The sequence below is a fragment of the Symphalangus syndactylus genome, chromosome 8 (assembly GCF_028878055.3).
Source record: "Symphalangus syndactylus isolate Jambi chromosome 8, NHGRI_mSymSyn1-v2.1_pri, whole genome shotgun sequence".
NCBI lineage: Eukaryota > Metazoa > Chordata > Mammalia > Primates > Hylobatidae > Symphalangus > Symphalangus syndactylus.
In genome coordinates, this window is record NC_072430.2 from 123,938,610 (window position 1) to 123,961,073 (window position 22,464).

At 46.2% G+C, this 22,464-nt stretch overlaps 1 protein-coding gene across 1 annotated transcript; it reads right to left on the reverse strand.

Moving 5' to 3' along the window:
• Positions 1-14,061: 14,061 nt before the first annotated feature.
• RESP18 (regulated endocrine specific protein 18) lies at positions 14,062-20,220 on the reverse strand. The gene is given in 9 exon segments (XM_055290734.1): positions 14,062-14,218; positions 15,964-16,048; positions 16,139-16,228; positions 16,628-16,755; positions 17,767-17,871; positions 19,548-19,575; positions 19,578-19,718; positions 19,720-19,771; positions 20,204-20,220. Coding segments are annotated over 9 exon segments (693 nt in total). The 3' UTR covers positions 14,062-14,171.
• Positions 20,221-22,464: the final 2,244 nt, after the last annotated feature.

Sequence of the window (22,464 nt, forward strand, 5' to 3'; positions counted from 1 at the left end):
TCTTGCTCTTTTACCCAGGCTGGACTGCAGTGGCTCACTGCAAGCTCCGCCTCCCGGGTTCACGCCATTCTCCTGCCTCAGCCTCCTGAGTAGCTGGGTTTACAGGCGCCTGCCACCGCGCCCGGCTAATTTTTTGTATTTTTAGTAGAGATGGGGTTTCGCCGCGTTAGCCAGGATGGTCTCGATCTCCTGACCTCGTGATCCGCCCACCTCGGCCTCCCAAAGTGCTAGGATTACAGGCGTGAACCACCGCGCCTGGCCGTTCCTTAATATAATTTAATGCTCAGTTCATATTCAAATTTCTCAGATTGTTTCCCCCAAAATGCCTTTTCTTTTCAGGTGTTTTGTTCAAAATAACAGTCAATTTTAAGAACAACCACTGCCTTTGTTATGTTTCTTAATTCTCTGTAAATTAGCATAGACACCATCTCCTGTCTCCCCTCCCCCATTTTTGATATTGTCATGTTGATAGACCAGGTCTAATTTTCTTTAGAACTCTTCTTCTGGGTTTATCTGATTTTTTCTTCGTGTTGTATTTCCCTGTATTTCTCCAGTGTATAACCTGCATATCACCTGTATTTCCTGTAAACTAGAAGTTATGTATGAAGTCTTGATTGTATCAAATTAAAGAATTTTTAAAGCAAAATGCCTCTCATTGCATCATTTCAGGAAGTACATGATGTCTGACTGTTCTATTAGTGATGTTAAAATTGATCACTGGTTTAAGGTAGAGACAGCCAGATCTCTGCATGTAAAGCTGTGGTTTCCTAATGTGACCAGCATGTAATCCTTGGATGATACTTTGGCACTGTGAGACTATCTAGCTCCTCATCAACTTTTCACCTAATGGTTTCACTATTCATTGGTGATCCATCCTTGACTAAATGATTTCATTACAGGTTGCAAAATGGTGATTTTTATAATCCTATCATTCCATTCACATTTATCGCTTATTTTATTTTGTAAAGAAGGGCTTTCTCTCATCAACTGGGTTTAGTTTACACTAAAATGCAATTCCAACTGGAAAGGTAACATACATTCTTAGCTTTTTCTCTTTACCCTTTTGCAAAATAATGAGTCTGTGTAGTGCAGTGACCTCTAACAGTGACTAATACATTTTTAAACATTTATTTATTTAGAGTCAGGGTCTCACTCTATCACTCGGTCTGGAGTGCAGCGGCGAGATCATAGCTCACTGCAGCCTTCAACTCCTGGGCTCAAGCAATCCTTCTGCCCCAGCCTCTTGAGCAGCTACCATTGTGAGCAACCATGCCTGGCTATTTTTTTTTTTTTTTTTTTTTTTTTTTGTAGAGGCTAGGTACAATGGCTCATGCCTGTGATCCCAGCACTTTGGGAGGCCGAGGCAGAAGGATCACCTGAGCCCAGGAGATTGAGATCAGCCCAGGCAACATGACGAAACCTTGTCTGTACAAAAAATACAAAAATTAGCTGGGCGTGGGAACACATACCTGTAGTCCCAGCCAGGTGTGGTGGCTCATGCCTGTAATCCCAGCTACTCGGGAGGCTGAGGCAGCTGAATCGCTTGACCCTGAGAGGTGGGGGTTGCAGTGAGCCGAGATTGCGCCATTGCACTCCAGCCTGGGTAATAAAGACTTCGTATAAAAAAAAAAATTGTTTTTTGTATCCATTTTTCTGCTGATGGACATTTGTGTTGTTTCAGGTTTAGTATTATTATGCATAATACTATCGAGAGGTGACAGCGTGCTGGCTGCCCTCACAGCCCTCGCTCGCTCTCGGCACCTCCTCGGCCTTGGCGTCCACTCTGGCCGCGCTTGAGGAGCCCTTCGGCCCGCCGCTGCACTGTGGGGAGCCCCTTCCTGGGCTGGCCAAGGCCAGAGCCGGCTCCCTCAGCTTGCGGGGAGGTGTGGAGGGAGAGGCGCGGGCGGGAACCGGGGCTGCACGCGGCACTTGCCGGCCAGCGCGAGTTCCGGGTGGGCGTGGGCTCGGCGGGCCCCCGCACTCGGAGCAGCCGGCTGGCCCCAGGCAGTGAGCAGCTTAGCACCTGAGCCAGCAGCTGCTGTGCTCAACTTCTCGCCGGGCCTCAGCCCACCATGCCTGAGCCTCCCCTCCGCCGTGGGCTCCTGCGCCGCCCGAGCCTCCCTGACCAGTGCCGCCCCCTTCTCCACCGCGCCCAGTCCCATCGACCACCCAAAGGCTGAGGAGTGCGGGCGCAGGGCGGAGGACTGGCAGGCAGCTCCACCTGCGGCCCCGGTGGGGGATCCACTGGGTGAAGCCAGCTGGGCTCCTGAGTCTGGTGGGGACTTGGAGAACCTTTAAGTCTAGCTAAGGGATTGTAAATACACCAATCGGCACTCTGTATCTAGCTCAAGGTTTGTAAACACACCAGTCAGCACCCTGTGTCTAGCTCAGGGTTTCCGAATGCACTAATCCACACTCTGTATCTAGCTAAACTAGTGGGGAGGTGGAGAACTTTCCTGTCTAGCTCAGGGATTGTAAACGCACCAATCAGCACCCTGTCAAAACGGATCAATCAGCTCTCTGTAAGACAGACCAATCGGCTCTCTGTAAAATGGACCAATCAGCAGGATGTGCGTGGGGCCAGATAAGAGAAAAAAGGCAGGCTGCCCGCGCCAGCAGTGGCGACCCACTCGGGACCCCTTCCACACTGTGGCAGCTTTGTTTTTTTTTGCTCTTTGCGATAAGTCTTGCTACTGCTCACTCTTTGGGTCCACACTGCCTTTATGAGCTGTAACACTCACCGTGAAGGTCTGCAGCTTGACTCCTGAAACCAGCGAGACCACAAACCCACTGGGAGGAACGAACAACTCTAGACGCGCCACTTTAAGAGCTGTAACACTCACCGCAAAGGTCTGCAGCTTCACTTCTGAGCCAGCAAGACCACGAACCCACCGGAAGGAAGAAACTCCGAACACATCCGAACATCGGAAGAAACGAACTCCAGATACGCCGCCTTTAGGAACTGTAACACTCACTGCGAGGGTCCGTGGCTTCATTCTTGAAGTCAGTGAAACCGAGAACCCACCAATTCCGGACATACTATTATGAATTTTTTTTTTTTTTTTTTTGAGATAGTGTCTCACTCTGTCACCCAGGCTGGAGTGCAATGGCACAATGTTGGCTCACTGCAACCTCTACCTCCCGCGTTTAAGTGATTCTCCTGCCTCAGCCTCGCGAGTAGCTGGGATTACAGGTGCGTGCCACCACGCCTGGCTAATTTTTGTATTTTTAGTAGAGATGAGGTTTCACAATGTTGGTCAGGTTGGTCTCTAACTCCTGACCTCATAATCCTCCCGCCTTGGCCTCCCAAAGTGCTGGGATGACAGGCGTCAGCCACCTCGCCCAGCCGCTATTATGAATATTCCTGTACACACTTCTTTTGTGTACCTATGTGTGCATTTCTCTAAGCTAGTAGTTCTTGAACTGTGGTCTCTGGACCAGCAGTATCAGTATCTGAAAATTTCTTAGAAATGCAAATTCTTGGGTTCCAGAACTACTGAAGCAACAACTGTGAATGTGACTGACTTCAACAATCCCTCCAGGTGATTCTAATGCATGCTGAAATTTAAGAACCACGGTATACCTGGGAGTTAAATTGATGGGCCATAGTAAGTGTATGTTCAACTTTAATGGCTAATATAAAACTGTTTTCTAAATTTTACCAATTGGCTGACCTAGCTAACATGGTGAAACCTGGTTTCTACTAAAAATACAAAAATTAGCCAGTCATGGTGGCGTGCACCTGTAATCCTAGCTACTCAGGAGGCCGAGGCAGGAGAATCCCTTGAACCCGGGAGGCAGAGGTTGAGGTGAGCCGAGATTGCGCCGCTGCAGTCCAGCCTGGGCAGCAGAATGAGACTCTGTCAAAATACAATAAAATATATAAAATATAAAATAAATAAAATAAAGAAATAAATTAATTTTACCAATTTATACTCAGGCCAGCAGTATGGAGCTTTAGTTAGTCCATATTGTTGCCAGACCTGGTATTGTAAGTTTCTAAAAAACGTACCAATCCTGTTGGAATGAAATGTTATTTTGTGGTTTAAATTTGCATTTATTTGATGACTCATGATGTTGAATACTTTTTTTTTTTTTTTGAGATGGAGCCTCGCACTGTTACCCAGGCTGGAGTGCAGTGGCACGATCTCATCTCACAGCAACCTCTGCCTCCTGGGTTCACGCAATTCTCCTGCCTTAGCCTCCCAACTAGCTGGGATTACAGGCACCACCACCACACTCAGCTAATTTTTTGTATTTTTAGTAGAGATGAGGTTTCACTATGTTGGCCAGGCTGGTCTCGAGCTTCTGACTTCAGGTGATCCACCCGTCTCGGCCTCCCAAAGTGCTGGGATTACAGGCATGAGCCACCGTGCCCCGACGATGTTGAATACCTTTTATGAGTTTATAGATTATTTGAAGATCATGTTTTAAAGTACCTGTTCAAGTGTCTTGCCAATTTTTTATTGAGTTTAAAAAATATTTGTCTTATTGATTTGCAGGATTGTTTATATATTCTGGATACCAGCTTTTTGTAGGCATATAAGTAGGAAATATATTCTCCAATTTATGGTTTCCTTTTTCACTCTCTTAATGGTGTCTTTTGATGATCAGGTATTCTTAATTTAATGGATCAAATGTACTATCTTTTCTTTAATTTTCTAGCACCTTTGTTCCCTCTTTAAGAAAACTTCATGACCTTTAATTCTGAGGTCATGAAGATATTCTTATACTATCTTCTAAATTCTTCATTGTTGAATCCTTGGCCTATAATTCACTAGGATTCCAGTTTTGTTTTTTTTTTTTTTGAAACGAAGTCTGGCTCTGTCGCCCAGGCTGGAGTGCAGTGGCGCAATCTCGGCTCACTGCAAGCTCCGCCTCCCGAGTTCACGCCATTCTCCTGCCTCAGCCTCTCCGAGTAGCTGGGACTACAGGCGCCCACCACCACGCCCGGCTAATTTTTTGTATTTTTTTTTTAGTAGAGACGGGGTTTCGCCGTGGTCTCGATCTCCTGACCTCGTGATCCGCCCGCCTCGGCCTCCCAAAGTGCTGGGATTACAAGCGTGAGCCACCGCGCCCGGCCGAATTCCAGTTTTGTGTATGCTGTAAGCTATGGGTAAAGGTGAGTTTTTCTTCTACAAAGATACCTAATTGTTCCTGTACTCTTTATTGAAAATATTACCCTCTCCTCTTTGTAGTGCCACCTTTAATATAAATCAAGTGTCCACATCATTGTGGGTCTATTTCTGAGCTCTTTATTTTTGTTTTGTTTTTGAAACAGTGTCTTGCTTTGTTGTCCAGGCTGGAGTGCAGTGATATGGTGATGGATCACTGCAGCCTCGACCATTTGGGCCCAACTGATCCTTCCACCTCAGCCTCCTGAGTAGCTGGGACTACAGGTGTGCACCACCTTGCCCAGCTAATTTTTATACTTTCAGTAGAGATGGAGTTTCACCATGTTGCCCAAGCTGGTTTATTTTGTCTTCTAGATCTACCTATCTTTGCATCAATAGCACACTTTCTTAAATACTATGGTTTCATACTAAGTCTTGATATCAGGTAAAGCAAACCATCCATCTTCTTTTCAAAAATATCTTTCTTTTATTCATCTTTCACATTTTTATTTTGAAAGGTTCTGTTATTAATATTATTTTGTTAAGGCAAGTAGATATGATTTATTGTTGAAATCCAATTTACATTCAGTGTACAAACTTATGTTTACAGCTCTGTAATTATACACACATAGCATATATATAAAACCCTGTAACCACCACCTAGATGAATATGTAGGACATTTCCAGCATCCCAGAAGTATCCCTCATGCTCCTAACCAGTCAGTATACCCCTATGTAGCACGATGCTGATGTCAATCAGATTAGCTTTGCTACTTTTTGAACTTGGTTTAAAAGGAAAAAGTGTGTCCTCTTTTGTGTCTGAGTTTTTTCACTCCACGTTATGTCTATGACATTTATCTATGTTGCTGTGTCTATCGGTGTATAGTTTAACATTTCCTTATATGAATATACCACCGTTTACCCACTGATGGACTTTGGGGTGATTTCCAGTTTGGAGATTATTGTATGAGATTAAGAACATTTTTGCATATTGTTTAGTGAGTATTGTGTGTGCGTGAGTGTGAAAATAGTGCTCATTTCCATTAGGAATATACTCAGCAGTTGAAATGTTACCTATCTTCTGGTACCAATTGTCTTTCAGTAGTTAAGCCCATTAATGAATTACAAATTTTAGTTATTGTATTTTTTTTTTTTTGAGATGGAGTCTTTGTTGCCCAGGCTGGAGTGCAGTGGCACGATCTCGGCTCACTGCAAGCTCCACCTCCTGTGTTCATGCCATTCTCCTGCCTCAGCCTCCCAAGTAGCTGGGACTACAGGTGCGCACCACCACATCCCGCTAATTTTTTGTATTTTTGGTAGAGACAGCGTTTCACCGTGTTAGGATAGTCTCAATCTCCTGACCTCGTGATGTGCCCACCTTGGCCTCTCAAAGTGCTGGAATTACAGGTGGTTCTTGTATTTTTAAGTTTTAGCATTTCTATTTGATTCTCATTTTTTTTCAAAGAACCAGCTTTTGAGTTTCATTGATTTTTTTCTATTTCCCTGTTGTAAAATTTATTGGTTTCTACCCTGATTTTTGTTATTCATTTTCCTCCACTTGCTTTAGGCTTAAATTGTACTTGTTTCTCTAGTTTTCTAAAATGTAAACTTAGTTTATTGATTTTATTTAATAATAAACGATAATAATAATTTTTTCTTTTTTAGAGATGAGGTATCACTATATTAACCAGGCTGGTCTCAAATTCCTGGTCTCAAGTGATCCTTCCATCTCGGCTTCCCAAAGTGCTGGGATTACAGGCATGAACCACCATGCCCATATTTTATTATTATTATTATTATTTTGAGATGGAGTCTTACTCTGTCACCCAGGCTGGAGAGCAGTGGTACAATCTTGGCTCACTGCAACCTCCGCCTCCCGGTTCAAGCAACTCTCCTGCCTCAGCTTCCCGGAGTAGCTGGGATTTCAGGCCCACACCACCACGCCCGGCTAATATTTTTGTATTTTTAGTAGAGATGGGGTTTCACCATGTTGGCCAGGCTGGTCTCGAACTCCTGACCTCAGGTGGTCCACCCGCCTCGGTCTTCCAGAGTGTTGGGATTACAGGCATACACCACCATGCCTGGACACTGCAGTCCAGTCTGGGCAACAGAGCTAGACTCCATCTCAAAAAAAAAAAAAAATCTTTTATATTACACTCTGTGGTTTCTGGTTTCCTGTCAAAAATTATAGTTTGGTCTTTGTAGGTTTGAACATAGCAAGCACAGATGTTTTGTGTTGGAACCAGTGTTTTTCATTGAAATCACTGTGAGTCTGTTTTTGTTATCTATTGTGCAGAGCATATAGTATTTGGAAAATTATTTGTAGAAATAATTTAAAGTTTTGATGGATTTTCATTTATGTCTGCAGGTGCCTGAAAGCACTAGCAATCTAATATAACCTTAATCCAATTTCAGAGCCATACTGCAGACTGAGCAAGGGTTACTTCTTTCTTCCTTTCTTTCTTTCTTTCTTTCTTTCTTTCTTTCTTTCTTTCTTTCTTTCTCTCTCTCTCTCTCTCTCTCTTTCTTTCTTTCTTTCTTTCTTTCTTTTTTTTGAGACAGAGTTTCACTCTTGTTGCCCAGGCTGGAGTGCAATGGCACGATCTTGGCTTACTGCAATGGCACGATCTCTGCCTTCTGGGTTCAACTGATTTTTCTGCTTCAGCCTCCCAGAGTAGCTGACATTACAGGCATGCGCTACCATACCCAGCTAATTTTACTTTTTTATCTTGATGCTTGGAGTTTGTTTCTTGTTCCCAGGCCAAAACACGGAGAAGTTTACTAGAATTCTTTCTTTCACAAGCCCTGGATTCTTTTTTTTTTGTTTTTGTTTTTTTTTTTTTGAGACGGAGTCTCGCTCTTTCACCCAGGCTGGAGTGTAGTGGCGCGATCTCGGCTCACTGCAAGCTCCGCCTCCCGGGTTCACGCCATTCTCCTGCCTCAGCCTCTCCGAGTAGCTGGGACTACAGGCGTCCACCACCACGCCCAGCTAATTTTTTGTATTTTTAGTAGAGACGGGGTTTCACCTTGGTCTCGATCTCCTGACCTCGTGATCCGCCCGCCTCGGCCTCCCAAAGTGCTGGGATTACAAGCGTGAGCCACCGCGCCCGGCCCACAAGCCCTGGATTCTAACATCTACTCCTCTAGCTCCACAGTCTGTCTAAATCAGTCTTTTCTAGACCTTCCCCTCCCCCGCCACAAGAGAGAGGCTCTTGCTCTGTCACCCAGGCTTGAGTGCAGTGGTGCAACCTTGGCTTACTGCAGGCTTGACCTACCAGGCTCAATCAATGTTCCTGCCTCAGCCTCTCAAGTAGCTAAGACTACCAGTGTATGCTGGCCTGCCCCACTAATTTTATTTTTTGTAAAGATGAGGTCTCACTGCATTGCCCAGGCTGATCATCTACCTCCTAAGAATGGAAAATTTCTCCATTGCAACCCTGAACTTTGGGTCTACTATCTCTGGATTCTGTTCCTTTCTTGGATCTTTTTCTGTGTCAGTTTCTTCTCACTCTCTTGCTCATTCCTTGATGGTTTAAAAAAGATTTTGGTAATTTTTCACCCACTTATTTTTTTGAGGCAGGATTTCACCCTGTTGCCCAGGCTGGAGTGCGGTGCTGTAATTTCAGCTCACTGCAGCCTGAACTCCCGGGCTCAGGTAATTCTTACTTCAACCTCCCAAGTAGCTAGGACTACAGGCACGCACCACCACGCCCAGCTAATTTTTACATATTTTTTTGAAATGTGATTTTGCTATGTTTCCCAGGCTGGTCTCAAACTCCTGAGCTCAAGCAATCTGCCTGCCTCGGGCTCCCAAATTGCTGGGATTACAGGTGTAAGCCACCTTTCCTGGCCTGAGTTATCTTAACTCTAGCCATTGCTGCAGCCAGCAGCAGCATGCAGGCATCATCTGACACCACCTGCCTCAACTGCACTAAATATCTCTTGTTTTTGGTTTGAGTCTGCTCTGCTACGACAGCATTAGGCACTCCTGGGAATCTGTTCAGTCATCTCATCCATGAAAAACCTGGAAGTATGAGGAAATTAACGTCCCATAGGTCAACTCTTGATCCAATGGCGGATGGAAACTAGAAGATAAATACTTTTCTTTCCGAAGGACAATTGTAGGGTATATCTTGTACCTGATGCTTAAAGAGTCCCCAGAAGAACTGATTCCCAGTGGCCTACAACTCATTCTTGCCCCCTTAAATTAGCTTTCCAAGCCCTCCTGTTTCACTCTTTTCATTCTCCCACTCTTGATCTTGTGATATCTTCCCAAGCTAAACAACCTTTATACAAGCCCTTATTTCGCAGTTTGACTTTAGGAGGAATCAGTCTAAGACAAGCTGTCTTCAGCAGGGGCCTGAGGAGTATGAGCTTGAGGTAATGACCTAGTGCATTATTACCAGAAGCAGAAATTGAGGAAAAAATATAGGAGATATTACAACATGTGTTGACGAAAATGATCAGACATCCAAAAGGCTTGAGGTAATGACTTAGTGCAACATTACCAGAAGCAGAAATTCAGGAAAAAATAAATATAGAAGATATTACAGCATGTGTTGACAAAAATAATGAGACATCCGAAGAAAAGGTAATGAAGTAGGAAAGAGATAGGAGGACACAGCTGTGGTGATGTCCTTAAATGAGCTCCCAGCTTTAACTCTTAAGAGTAAATCAATTTTCCTTCTTCAATTCTCCAGATATTCCTGTTCTGTGAATGGCACTTTTATTCACTCAGTCACAAAATCTCTAAATTCAGGTAAGCCTCCTCTTTCAACAAAGCCCAGTCATCTGTACTAGTTTGCTAGGGCTGCTGTAACAAAGTACCGTAGACCGGGCGGCTTAAACAACAGAAATTTATGGTCTCACAGCTTCGGAGGCTAGAAATCTGAAACCAAGCTGTTGGCAGGGTTGATTCCCTCTGAGAGCTGTGAGGGAGAATCTGTTTCAGAACTCTCTCCTTGCCTTGTAGATGGCTTCCATCTCCCTTTATCTTTTCACATCTTCTTTGCTCTAGCTATGGCTGTCTTCAAATCCTGCCCCTGCTTTTTTTGAGATTGGGTCTCCCTCTGCTGCCGAGGATGGTCTCAAAGTCCTGTGCTCAAGCGATTATCTTGCCTCAGCCTTCTGAGTAGCTGGGACTACAAGCACTGGCCACTGTGTATTTCCCCTTTTTATAAGGATACCATGATTGGTATTGAATTAGAGTCCGTCCTAATGACCTCATCTGAACTAACTACATCTGCAACAACCCTATTTCCAAATAACATCACATTTGGAAGTACTGGGGATTAGGACTTCAACATAGGAATTTTTTTTTTTTAGTTGGGGGAAAATTCAACCCATAACAGTTGCCAAGGCTTATTAACTCATCCTTCAAAATATCTCTCATACATGTCCTCTTTCACTCCCATTCAGGTCCTGTATGGGACACCCCCACCATTGCAACAGTGTTTCTAAAATGTTTCCACTTTCTCCTGCTCTCTAATCCATCCTTAAACAGAAATGTGAGGCTGTGCTTAAGCACAACTTTCATTGTGTTCTCTTGCTCAAAAACATTTAGTGTCTCCTCATTACCTATCAGATACTACTCAAATCAGATAACCTGGTCCTCTGCAACAGGAACTGAACCTGCCTTCCTTTCTAAAAACTCCCATCTTTCCTACCCATTCACCATGTCCCAGAATTGTCAGATTATTTAATGTCCTCTATAGGTTTTATTTTTCCAACCTCTTCAACTTTGCTCTGGGCATGGGGGTGATATTATGAGGGTCAGGGAATGGACCACAGAGGAGAATTTAGATTTTTCAGACAAGATTGACAAGGTGTGCTGGGGATGGGGCACTTATATGCAGAGGGAACTGCTGATACAAGGGCCCAGGAGCATAAAACAGCTGGATATGTTTGGGGAAATGCAAATAGCGCTGAATTGCCGGTGCACATAGGACAGCAGGATGGAGGAAACACCGCAGTGTTGAAGAGGTTGGTGAGACAAGAACTTGAATGCTCTGTGGGCCAGATAAATTGCTTAGATTCTGCCCTATACCCAGGCAGTTAGTCAATGATTTATAACCAAATCCATGGCAGTGGATACTCTGACTTGTTCACAACTGTATCCCCAGGGCCTAGAAGAATGTCTGGCACATAGTAGGCTTGGTCTGGGTGGACCCAAGAGCAGACTGAGACAAGAACTTGGGCTGGGCATGGTGACTCATGCTGGTAATCCCAGCACTTTCGGAGGCCAAGGCAGGAGGATTGCTTGAGCTCAAGAGTTTGGGACCAGCCTGGGGAACATAGACCTTGTCTCTACTAAAAACCAAAAAAATTAGCCAGGCATGGTGGTGAGCATCTGTAGTACCAGCTACTCAGGCTCAAGTGAGGTGGAGGAATTGGATTCTTCCAATTTTTCACAGCAGCCTCAGTCTCTCGGGCTCAAGTGAGGTGGAAGAATCCCAAGAGACTGAGGCTGCTGTGAGCTATGATTGCACTACTATACTCCAGCCTGGGTGACAGAGCGAGATCTGGATCTCAAAAATAAATAAATAAATAATTTGGATGCAGGTAGTTCCTGTGGGAGATGATTCCAGAAATCACAGATGAAGGACAGGGAAAGTAAGCCAAAGAAGGAAGAAAAGCCAATAATATTAAGTGTGTTGCTGAACAGGTTACCACTGTGGGCGACGAGGCTGAATCTCACTAGGGACCCTCTAAAGACTCATACTGAACATTCCTCACTAAGGACTGGTGGAATCTGGGATATTTTTGCACTAAATTTGGTCCTTAACTGGTTGAGAGTTGCCTCTAGGGGCATTACATCCCAGGTGCTTCAGGGCTGCCTGGGGCACAGGCGGGCAGTCCCTTGGCATTCCAGAAAGCCTGCAGGATGAGAAGCAGAAACCCAGGGCATGAGGTGGGTAGGCTGACAGGTTCAAGAACTGTCCACCTGCAGCTGCAGGCAAATGGAGATGCACGCCAGGAGATATGGGGTGGGGTATCCACTGCATTCACTCCTTGTAGATACCTGAATGACGCTATGTTATGTGTGGCTTACTTTCTTGACTTTTTTTTTAAACAGCCTCACTCTGTCATCCAGACTGGAGTGTAGTGGCACAGTGATGGCTCACTGCAGCCTCGACATCCTGGGCTCAAGTGATTCTCTCACCTCAGCCTTCTAGGTAGCTGGAACTACAGGTGCACACCACCATGCCCAGCTAATTTTTGTATTTTTGTGGAGATGGGGTTTTACCATGTTGCCCAGGCTGGTCTCAAACTATTGGGCTCAAGTGATCTGCCTGCCTCGGCCTCCCAAAGTGCCGGGATTATGGGAATGAGCCACCGCACCCTGCCCTGACTACTCTTAAAGGTCTTTGAGGGCAGGAACCAAATATGTGACTCAGCATAAAGGCCAGGCACCGTGAAGCACATGATTACATACATGTTTGAAAACGAATGAGAAAGAAAGGCATAAGAAGAAAAGATGGATGAGTGGCAGGGGTTAATTGATTTGATGAGAACTAGGTACGAATGAGTATGACCAGTCTAACGTTGGCTTTAGCTATGTCCTTGAACATAACAAGAAAGGAAAGGGCAACTACAGTAGCATGACTGAGAATCTGGATCATTAAGAACTAGTCACGTAGTTTCTCTGGGTTGTATAAATGGGGAAGATGTGGTGTGGCCAAGTTCTAATTCCTTAGAGAAAACCAGTTTTTGTTTTTGTTTTTTTTGGTTTGTTTTTTTGAGATGGAGTCTCACTCTGTCGTCCAGGCTGCAGTGCAGTAGTGCGATCTTGGCTCACTGCAACTCCGCCTCCCAGGTTCAAGCGATTCTCCTACCTCAGCCTCCTGAGTAGCGCGCCACCATGCCTGGCTAATTTTTGTTTCTTTGTTTATTTATGATGGAATCTTGCTCTGTTGTCCAGCCTGGAGTGTAGGGGTGTGATCTCAGCTCACTGCAACCTCCACCTCCTGGGTTCAAGTGATTCTCCTGCCTCAGCCTCCTGATTAGCTTGGATAACAGGTGTGCATCACTACACCCAGCTAATTTTTGTATTTTTAGTAGAGATGGGATTTCACCATGTTGGCCAGGCTGGTCTCGAACTCCTGAACTCAGGTGATCCCCTTGCCTCGCCTCCCAAAGTGTGGGATTACAGGCGTGAACCACCGTGCCCAGCCTAATTTTTGTATTTTTAGTAGAGATAGGGTCTCACCATGTTGGCCAGGCTGGTCTCGAACTCCTGACCTCAAATGATCCACCCGCCTTGGCCTCCCAAAGTGCTGGGATTACAGGCATAAGCCACTGTGCACGACCAAGAAACCCAGTCTTGATACCTGCCCATTTGCTTATACCTGTGAGCCTCCAACGTGTGTGAAAGTGCTTCAAAACATATAAAGCTCTGCAAATAGGACATTGTAGTGTTTGGTTGTTGGCTTAGCGTGGGTGGTGAGATTACCAACTCCCTTTTAAGATTTTAAGCTACCAGGAGCAAACTGGCAAGAATGATCAGAATGTCCAATGTGTGTACACTCTGACCTCAGCACTGATCTGTTGGTCCTTGTAGACAGGATGGGTGGGAAAGCCTGGCAGGGGCTATAATGCTGAAGGTGGGGACCCTCAAAAAACAGCAGGGGCCAGGCCTGTCTGGCATGAGGGGTAAAAGAAATGAATATGGAGTCCACCTCCCCATAACGTGAAAGGATGGGCAACTAGACCACACAGTGTGGCTGGGTTAGGGGGCCTGCCATTCCAGCTGTGGTCTCACTCTCACTTTCCCTACTCCGGGAATTATCAGTGGAAGGAAAACAAGACAGAAGCCAGTCTTCCATCAGCCAAGAGTTATGCTCCCCTCATCCCCACTCCATGGTTTGGTCCCACCTCCCTCCGTATGGAGGCTCTGGCCAAGTTCAACCCCCACCCATCTTGCCTCAAGACAAACTCACAGACAGTGTTTGTATGAGAGTCTACTTTAATGATTCAAATCTGGGTCATCCAAGAACTGCCCCACTGAAGGGCAATGGGAAGGATGCTGGGGCAGGGAGGCTCCACATGAGGTCTCAATCAGCCACAAGATTGCGGCCCACAGTAGGAAATGGCCCAGAGAAGCCCTAAAACGAGAAGAAACAAGGGAGCTAGAGTCGGGATGTGAGACGGTGGCTCCTCCCTCATCTGCCCTCCTTCCACAAATACTGTAGTAACAGCCTGATTTGAGTAACCCTTCAGCATGGTGACAGCTCACCGACTGAGAGCCTGTCCCCTTGGGTCTCACATGTAGCCCTGTCTCTCCATGGTTTGCCCTTAAGCTTAGGTCTGGAGAAGAATGGCAGCTCCTTGTTTGCATTATTCCTGGGAGCACCAGGGCAACCAGTCCCCCACAGGTAGGTCTCCGTCACTTCCGTCACTGAGCTCTGATTATGTTGCCCCAGCAACCAATCCAGGCTTAGGAAGCCCAGCTGCCACATTATGGAAGTATTAATCTGTTTCCTTGGAGAGCATGAGGAGCTGGAACCCCCTGTGGTGCAGGTTGCCTTTAGATGGAGGGTGCAGCCAGCCGGGGGTGCCCTGCTTCACTGCCACCACCCAAATTCAAGCCACCTTGGTCTCCCTGGACCAGGATGAGCCTCTCCTTACAAACCTCTCAGTTTTCACTCTTGCTCTCCTTACAGTTCATTCCCCAACATCACCAGGGTGGCCTTTTAAAATCATATCACATTGTGACATTCCTTTCCTTAAAATTTCCCAGTTAAATTCCCACTGTACTTAGAATAAAATCCAAACCTTTTGCTATGATCTGTGAGCCCCTGTGTGGTCAGTCCTGGGCCTAATTCTCCACCCTCATCTTTGGCCACTGACTTTTCTGTCTATTCCTTAACATGACATGGTATGGGTGTCTCAGGACATTCATAGTGGCAATGCTGTCCACCTCAGATGCCCTTCCTTTACATCTTCCTCTGGTTGCCACCTTCTTATAATTTAGGTCTTAGTCCAAAAAAAAAAAAAACCTCTTTTTTCAATGTGGTTTTTCAAAGGGAGGGGAGGTGGGTGTGGCAAACCTAGGTCCAATTTGTCATTCCCTGTCTCTTCTAGAAGCAAACAAGAGGAGAAACTTCAACTCCTATTCCCCACGGTGAAACTCATGTATCTTCTCAATAATTGTGAATCTCTGACTTTGTATCCAATTGCTTTTCCTGTGGGGCCCTCTCACCCTTTTCTGCCTCCTTCTTGACTCCTGATTTCCCTCCTCACAGAGCCCCCTGGCCAAGGTGAACAGGGATCAGTGCTTTACCTCCAAAGGGGTTTCTAAGGCCTTGAAACAAGAGGTGGCCAACTCTGTCAAGGTGAGGGGCTCACTTTTTCTAGGGAGGTTGGACCTGTTTAAATGAGGAAGGCAGAGGCCGGGCGCGGTCTGATGTTTGGAATGGCCAAATTCCACTGCAGTTCTTGAGATGAAGGGCAGGGACTATGCAGGGGAAAGAGCTGGAAATCAGGAGACCTGGGTCCAGTCTTGGCTCTGCCACAAACCCATGGTGTTGCCTTGAGTATGTCCCATGGCCTGGGCCCCAATTTCTCATCTATAAAGATGGATGGGAGTACTAGATGGGTGGTTTCCATTCTGGATTCTGAAGAGTTCAAAGATCCCAAGGAGATGTCTCAGAGCCTTGCCCGGGTGACTTGCCCAGGCCATGGAGTAGAGCAAGGGGGAGGCTGAATGTGAGGGTCTCTGAGCTGCACCTGCCATTCTTCAAGGGAGTGTTGCTATCACTTGCTATATACAAGGCCATATATGGCAAAAAGGAGGACCTTTAATTTTGAAAACTGCAGTTTCAATGCCTATTTTAAACTCAATACCTATGCATGATCTTACAGATAATTTCTTCCTTACAGGCTCCCAGCGCCTGCATCCTGTCCAGCCCCCCATATGAATGCCTATAGGTAGTCTGAGAGATACAGGAAATTAGGGGTACCTTTGATTAGGAATGGAAAAATTTAAACAGGTCCAACCTCCCTAGAAAAAGTGAGCCCCTCACCTTGACAGGGTTGGCCACCTCTTGTTTCAAGGCCTTAGAAACCCCTTTGGAGGTAAAGCACTGATCCCTGTTCACCTTGGCCAGGGGGCTCTGTGAGGAGGGAAACCAGGAGTCAAGAAGGAGGCAGAAAAGGGTGAGAGGGCCCCACAGGAAAAGCAATTGGATACAAAGTCAGGGATTCACAATTATTGAGAAGATACATGAGTTTCACCGTGGGGAATAGGAGTTGAAGTTTCTCCTCTTGTTTGCTTCTAGAAGAGACAGGGAATGATAAATTGGACCCAGGCTTGCCACACCCACCTCCCCTCCCTTTGCAGATATCACTAATGGATCATGAAATTCTTCTCTGCTGATTCCAAACAGGACCTCTGAATTATTCTCCTCACAGTGTTCCTGGCAACTTCTACCCGCAGTTTTAGCACACATTCCTTCCCTGTTCCGTCTGTCTGCCAGAATGCTTGGAATGACCACAGGCCTCATGCACCTCACCGCAGCGGTTTTAGGGGGGAAAACTGCCTTCCCATCATTCAGGCATGGATCTTGGGGATGCAGTCTGCTGGCATGCTCCATCTTTTGGATCATTGCATCCTGGGTGATGTCATCCTTCCAGAACAGACCTGCAGGATAAAAGGATGGGGTGAGTTGACACCTGGGACACTCGGATCCACTCCAGGGATCAGAGCAACCTTTCCCTCAAGTATATATTAGATTACATTTTACAGCGAGAATTAAACAAGATGATGTATTAAAGTTGCTTAGCATAGTGCCTAACATATAATACTCAAATTAGGATTATGATGACAGTCTCTTTGCTGGTTCATTTGATGCTATTGTGAGGATTAAATGAGGTTAGGAATGTAAAGAGTGCTTAGAAAATGCTAAGGCAGTGATTATCAAACTTTAGCATGTGCATCAGAATCTCCTGCAAGGTCTGTTAAAATACAGACTGCTGTTTCCCACCCCTAGGGCTTCTGATGCAGTATGTCTGTGGTGAAGTTCAAAAATTCGCATTTCTAACAAGTTCCCTGGTGAGGTTGATGCTGCCAGTCCAGGGGTGTGCTTTGATAACTACTGCTCTAAGGCACTATGCACATATTAGGCATTAGCAGCAGTAATACGAACTCAAGGAAGATTTCCTATCTGACTCTCTCCTCCCCAACATTCATGAAACTCTGCTCTAAAACAGGGTCAGCCACATGTTGCCAGTGGGCTCTCCACTCCCTTTCGTTCCTCCCATCTGTTTGTCATACAATTTCCTACTCAGAGGCTGAAGTGTGTGTTTTCCTGGCTGAGAACTTGAAGACTCCTGGCTTTGGAAAAGCTCATATAGTGTTGGGATTGGGGGGAGACTAGTCTCAAGGAGTTGGATGCTAGCCTTTTTCAGGTTGTTTTTTTTTTTTCCCTAGAAGCCTCTTGGGAAAAACTTCCAGGGTGTTCTAGTGCAAATAGTCCACCCATCCAGATCCCACTTCTACTCCTGTCTCATCCCCATGGGGGTAAATGTGACAATAAAGTTTTAAGTAGAGACATTTGGGGAACAGAATGCCTATCCTCAGGTCAGATAGCCCCTCTTCCCCCCTGCCTATCTCTAACCAGACTCCAACTTCTGTTCTCCAGCTTTTACTTACCTCGGGGTATAATCTGCTGGAGCACAACCTGTAAATGCTGGAAGACTGGGGTGGCAAATCCTTGGAGGGGCCAAAGCTGCCCCACTCCTACTTGGTCCTGACCATCTAAGGGCAAAATAGCGGTGTCAGCAAGGAACCTGGCCAGAAGCCTTCCACATCCCAGTTGAGGAGAAGCGGCTTCCTTGTACTGTCACTCCTGGACCCTGACCTCTGTTCCCCCTACCAGGCCCCTTTGCCCGCTTCAAGTCTTCCTTCTTTAATTTTTCCCTTCCTCCATCACCACGTGCCATATTCTTCAACCCCTGGGCCTCGTTCACTCTTGGTACCAACTTACAGATAAGAACCAGACTTACAGGCAAAAAGCAGCCTGTAGAAGTTCAGATGAGCAGAGGCTCAGAAAGCTAAGCACATGGGAATGGTAATCAGATGGGTATGTGGGGCATGGGGAAACAGGTGAGCTTCATCTTAGGGCAGTCATTGAAGCCTGGAAGTGTTAGGGAGGAGGCCTGGAATCATTAGAAAAAGTATTGGTTTGTTTAGGGTTTGAGGGTCTGGATCCTTTTCCTGAAACCCACAGTTTGCCCAATTGTGCATAGGGGGAAGGACAGGGGTTGTGGAAGAGAACCCCTAATGCTATGCACACCTTCCTTCTTCCAGATAAGTGAGATAGGGCTGGAGGACAGTGTGTTTTTTGCTATAGTGTAGTTACCATGAGCCATTCTGGACAGGTCTTTAGAAAAGGGAATTCTCCTACCCGATCAAATAGATGTCTAATAATTTCCTGGGGGTAAGCGTGACAAGAAAGTTTTAAGTAGAGACATTTGGGGATGAGAAAGCCTCCTCAAGGAAGGAGTGGAACCTCCAGCACCCTGAGGAGAAGGGAAAGAGCTTTGGGAAAGGAAGCTGGTTCTCTGAGGCAGCGTTCCCAGGACTGGTGGGAAGGAGTGGTGACCCGAACGGGCATGGCCTGGACCCGGAGCGTGCCCGGCGCTGTCTGTGGTGCTGAGAGGTGGGGAGGCCAGCGTGGCGGCGGCGCTCGGCGGAATGTGGGCGAGGCATCTCCGCAAGTCTTGGCGGTCCTTCCCCACGGCCCTCGGCCCTCGTCCTCTCATTGCCACCAGGCCTCCTCCCACAGTTGTTCCCGAATCCGCTGCATTGGCCTCTAAACCGAAAAATCAGGCAGGGAGAGGGGCGACAGACTAGGAGTTTGCGCTCTCTTCCCCATGCGCTCTGCGCAGGAACTCTCGAGTTTGCGCAGTCTGGCGCGTGAGTCAGCGCGGGGTCTACGCGGGTTGGTGCGGGGAAGGCGGGGAAGGATGATCCCATTCCCCCTCCATCCTGCTTTCCCTCAGCCTAGCGGTCTCCTTATTGTTAATCGGATTACAGCACAAGGAAGCCATGGCTCGTCTCCCGGCTCAGCCTTCTCCCTGGAGCCAAGACCCCGATACCCGCAGCCCTGGTCAACTCTTTTCTGGCCTTTCTTGCTTCTCCTGTGGCCACATAGGCCAGTTTTACCTCTCTCTGTTCATTTATCTTTCTGACCTCTTCCCAAATCCCCAGTTTTCCCCTGAACCCACTTCTCGTGGGTCCAGACCCCATATGCCCAGCCTATCTGAAGCCTACGCCTCTTTCCGCGAGACGCTCTCTACCTTTTTCTCTTCTCACGTCCTTAAGCACGTTGTTTTACTTCCAAGTTTCCTAGCCTTGAGGCCCCCTGCAGACCCCCACTTCTCAGGATCACTCTCTTGGCCCTGCCCGCACCCCCCAGGGTTCCTCCTGACCGTGGGCACTAATGTCGCTGCAGTGCCCCCCTCCGGGCAGCTGTTCAGCAGCAGGAAGCAGACAAGCAGCCGGAGCCCGTCGCAGCCCCCAGGCCACAGTGGGTGCTGCATCTTCCCAGGCTCGGCGCGCTCACTTCCCGGCCAAGTCTCAGTGAAGGTAGCGGCCACGGCCGGCCGAGGGGCTGAGCGGGGCTGCAGCTTCCCACCAGCCCGCGACGCGGAATCTGTTTAACCCTCCTCGGCAGTTCAGCCAATCGTGAGCGGGCCCTGCCCCTGCGGTGGCCTCCCCAGCTCCTTCCCCTACCGCCTCCCCACCCTCACCTCTTGGAATTCCTGACCCGGCTCCTTCTGGACATTAGCTGGGTCCCAAGAACCACCGCCTGTACTCCCAGTCCTAAGGCTGGAGAAACGGATGGCGTGTAAGATACGGGTGCAAGTCGTACCTACTCAGGTTTGTTGTGAGAATCAAATATGAACAGCCATGAAACAGTAGGCACTCAAGGAATTTAGTTTATTTTATTATCCTTGACACTCTTTACTCTGACCCACTTAAAACCCTTCAGAAGTCATATAGGTTCGATCTGCAATATATATATATGTGTGTATATATATATGTGTGTGTGTATATATATATATTGCACGTCCATCCACTTTACTCCACATCCACTGCCATTGCCCTGGTCCAAACCACTGCACACTATACTTTTTTTTTTTTTTTTTGAGACAGAGTCTTGCAATTTCAGATCACCACAACCTCTGCTCGACCTCTACTTAACCTCAGGCTCAAACGATCCTCTCACCTCAGCCTCCAGAGTAGCTGGGACTACAGGTGCACACTACCATGCCCAGCCAATTTTATTTATATTTTTATTTATTTTTGTAGAGACAGGGTTTTGCCATGTTTCTCAGGCTGGTCTCAAACTCCTAGGCTCAAGCAATCCTCCCACCTTGGCCTCCCAAAGTGTTGGCATTACTGGCATGAGCCACCATGCCAGGCCTTGGACACTGTACTCTTTTAAATCAAGCTGTTTTAATAACTAACTAGCTAACTGACCTCTTGCTTTCATTCTTGTGTACTTACAAGCTAGTTTGTGAGCTTTCTAACTCCTAGACTGGCATTTAAATTTTTTTTTTCGTTAAGCTTAAAACTTATTAAACCGGGCATGGTGGCTCATGCTTGTAACCTCAGCACTTTGCGAGGTCGAGATAGTGGATTACTTAAACCTAAGGGTTTGTATAGTGAACATTTGGGGTTGATACATTACAAAGGATCAGAATTATATTATTATCTTTAAAGGGTAATAGTTTGAGTTTGTTCTGGTAGGTAATTAAATTTTTGGTAAAAGTCTTGATCCTGTGGCAGTCTGGTTAGGGAAGGAGTACTTCATCCTATTCTCAATTCTAGGCTGTATCTCTTAGTCCTGGGATATTGTGCTTATGGCTAAGGTGTGGTCCTTTTTGGATTTCAACATAACCCAAAGTCATTTACCAAGACTCTCTATTTTATGGGTCCTGAACTCCAAACTCGGTCACCCTAACACTGTGACAGCTGCCAAAATCTCTGTTCAGATATTTGACTTTTTCACTAGGTTCCTTGAAATCTCACCCTGCGCAAATGCCATTTAGAAGATAGCTAAGAATTTGAGAGGAGTTGATATGCAGATTTTGAGCTCCTCTCTCTGTAATTTACTCATTTTCTAAATTTCTTCCTCAATTTCCAGATGCTCTGGCATCTCTGTACTCCAAAAGCTGCTTCCTCAGTTAGTAAGACTGCCACTTGCTGACAGAGCTGTTTCCCTGTGTACTGCAGTGAACTCTGAAGTATCTTCAGAGGAAAAGCATATACATGTAGAAGTCACTTGTTGAACTTCCTTTTTTTGAGAACTATACTCCCTGTAGGTTTCTAACTCTTGATTGGTCTCTGTACTTTCATACAATTATTTTTATATTTTGCCTAGAGTATATATCCAATGTTAGTAGGAGGGTCTGACACGAGTTTCTGTCTTGTCACACCAGAAGCTAGAGGTTTATCTGGTTGTCACTGATTATGTACTGGACATATTATTTTAAAATAAATTTATAGCAATAATTTGAGGCCTAAGAGCAAATGAATGTGAACCTGCTTTGTGAAGTACAATGCTCCTGGAAAAAGGGAAATACTGGTCTTTGGGTGGGCTGAACAAAGATGAGTGTGCTCCTCTCTGTATTTTAAGATTTTAAACCACCGGGAGAATGGCTATCAAAATGATAAATGTACAGGAGCATTGATGCTGCTCTTCTTTTTAGTGTTCATTGGAAGGGATTCTAATGCTGAGAGTAATACCCTCAGAAGACTTAGCAGGTTTTCGGGCCTATTGAACCAGGGGTTCACAGGAAGGAACTTTCTTTCCCAAGAAGAAAAACAGTCTACCATAAAGTGTAGCTGGGGAGAGTGGGCGAAGGAAGATTGTAATTCAGCTGTGGTCCTACTCTGCCTTACATTCATGTTACAAATGATGTCTGGAAGGAGAAGGAGATCAGAAGCCTAGGCTCCATATGTACCAAGGAGTTTTACTATTCCAGTCCCCACCCCAAATGTCCCCTGTTCTGGCTTTACATATTTTAATTCAGAAGCTCTGGCCGGGGCCCATTGTCTTACCTCCAGACAAGCCTGCTTAAAGAATTTTCATGAAAACTCGCTTTAAAAAATCCAGTAGCAAGTTGTCCTAAAACTGCCTCTCTGCAGGGTAATGGGGCTGGGAGAGGAGGAAGGCCTCAATCTGTGACAAAGTTTTGCTCAGAGAAGGAAACAATTCAAAGAAGCTCTAAAATGGGAGGAAAATGGGATTTAGAATTTGTGTGTATATGTGCCAGGGGCTCCCCCTCCACAATATAAGCTCCCCTCACCCCACTATATAAGAGCCTCTAGTAGCAGTCT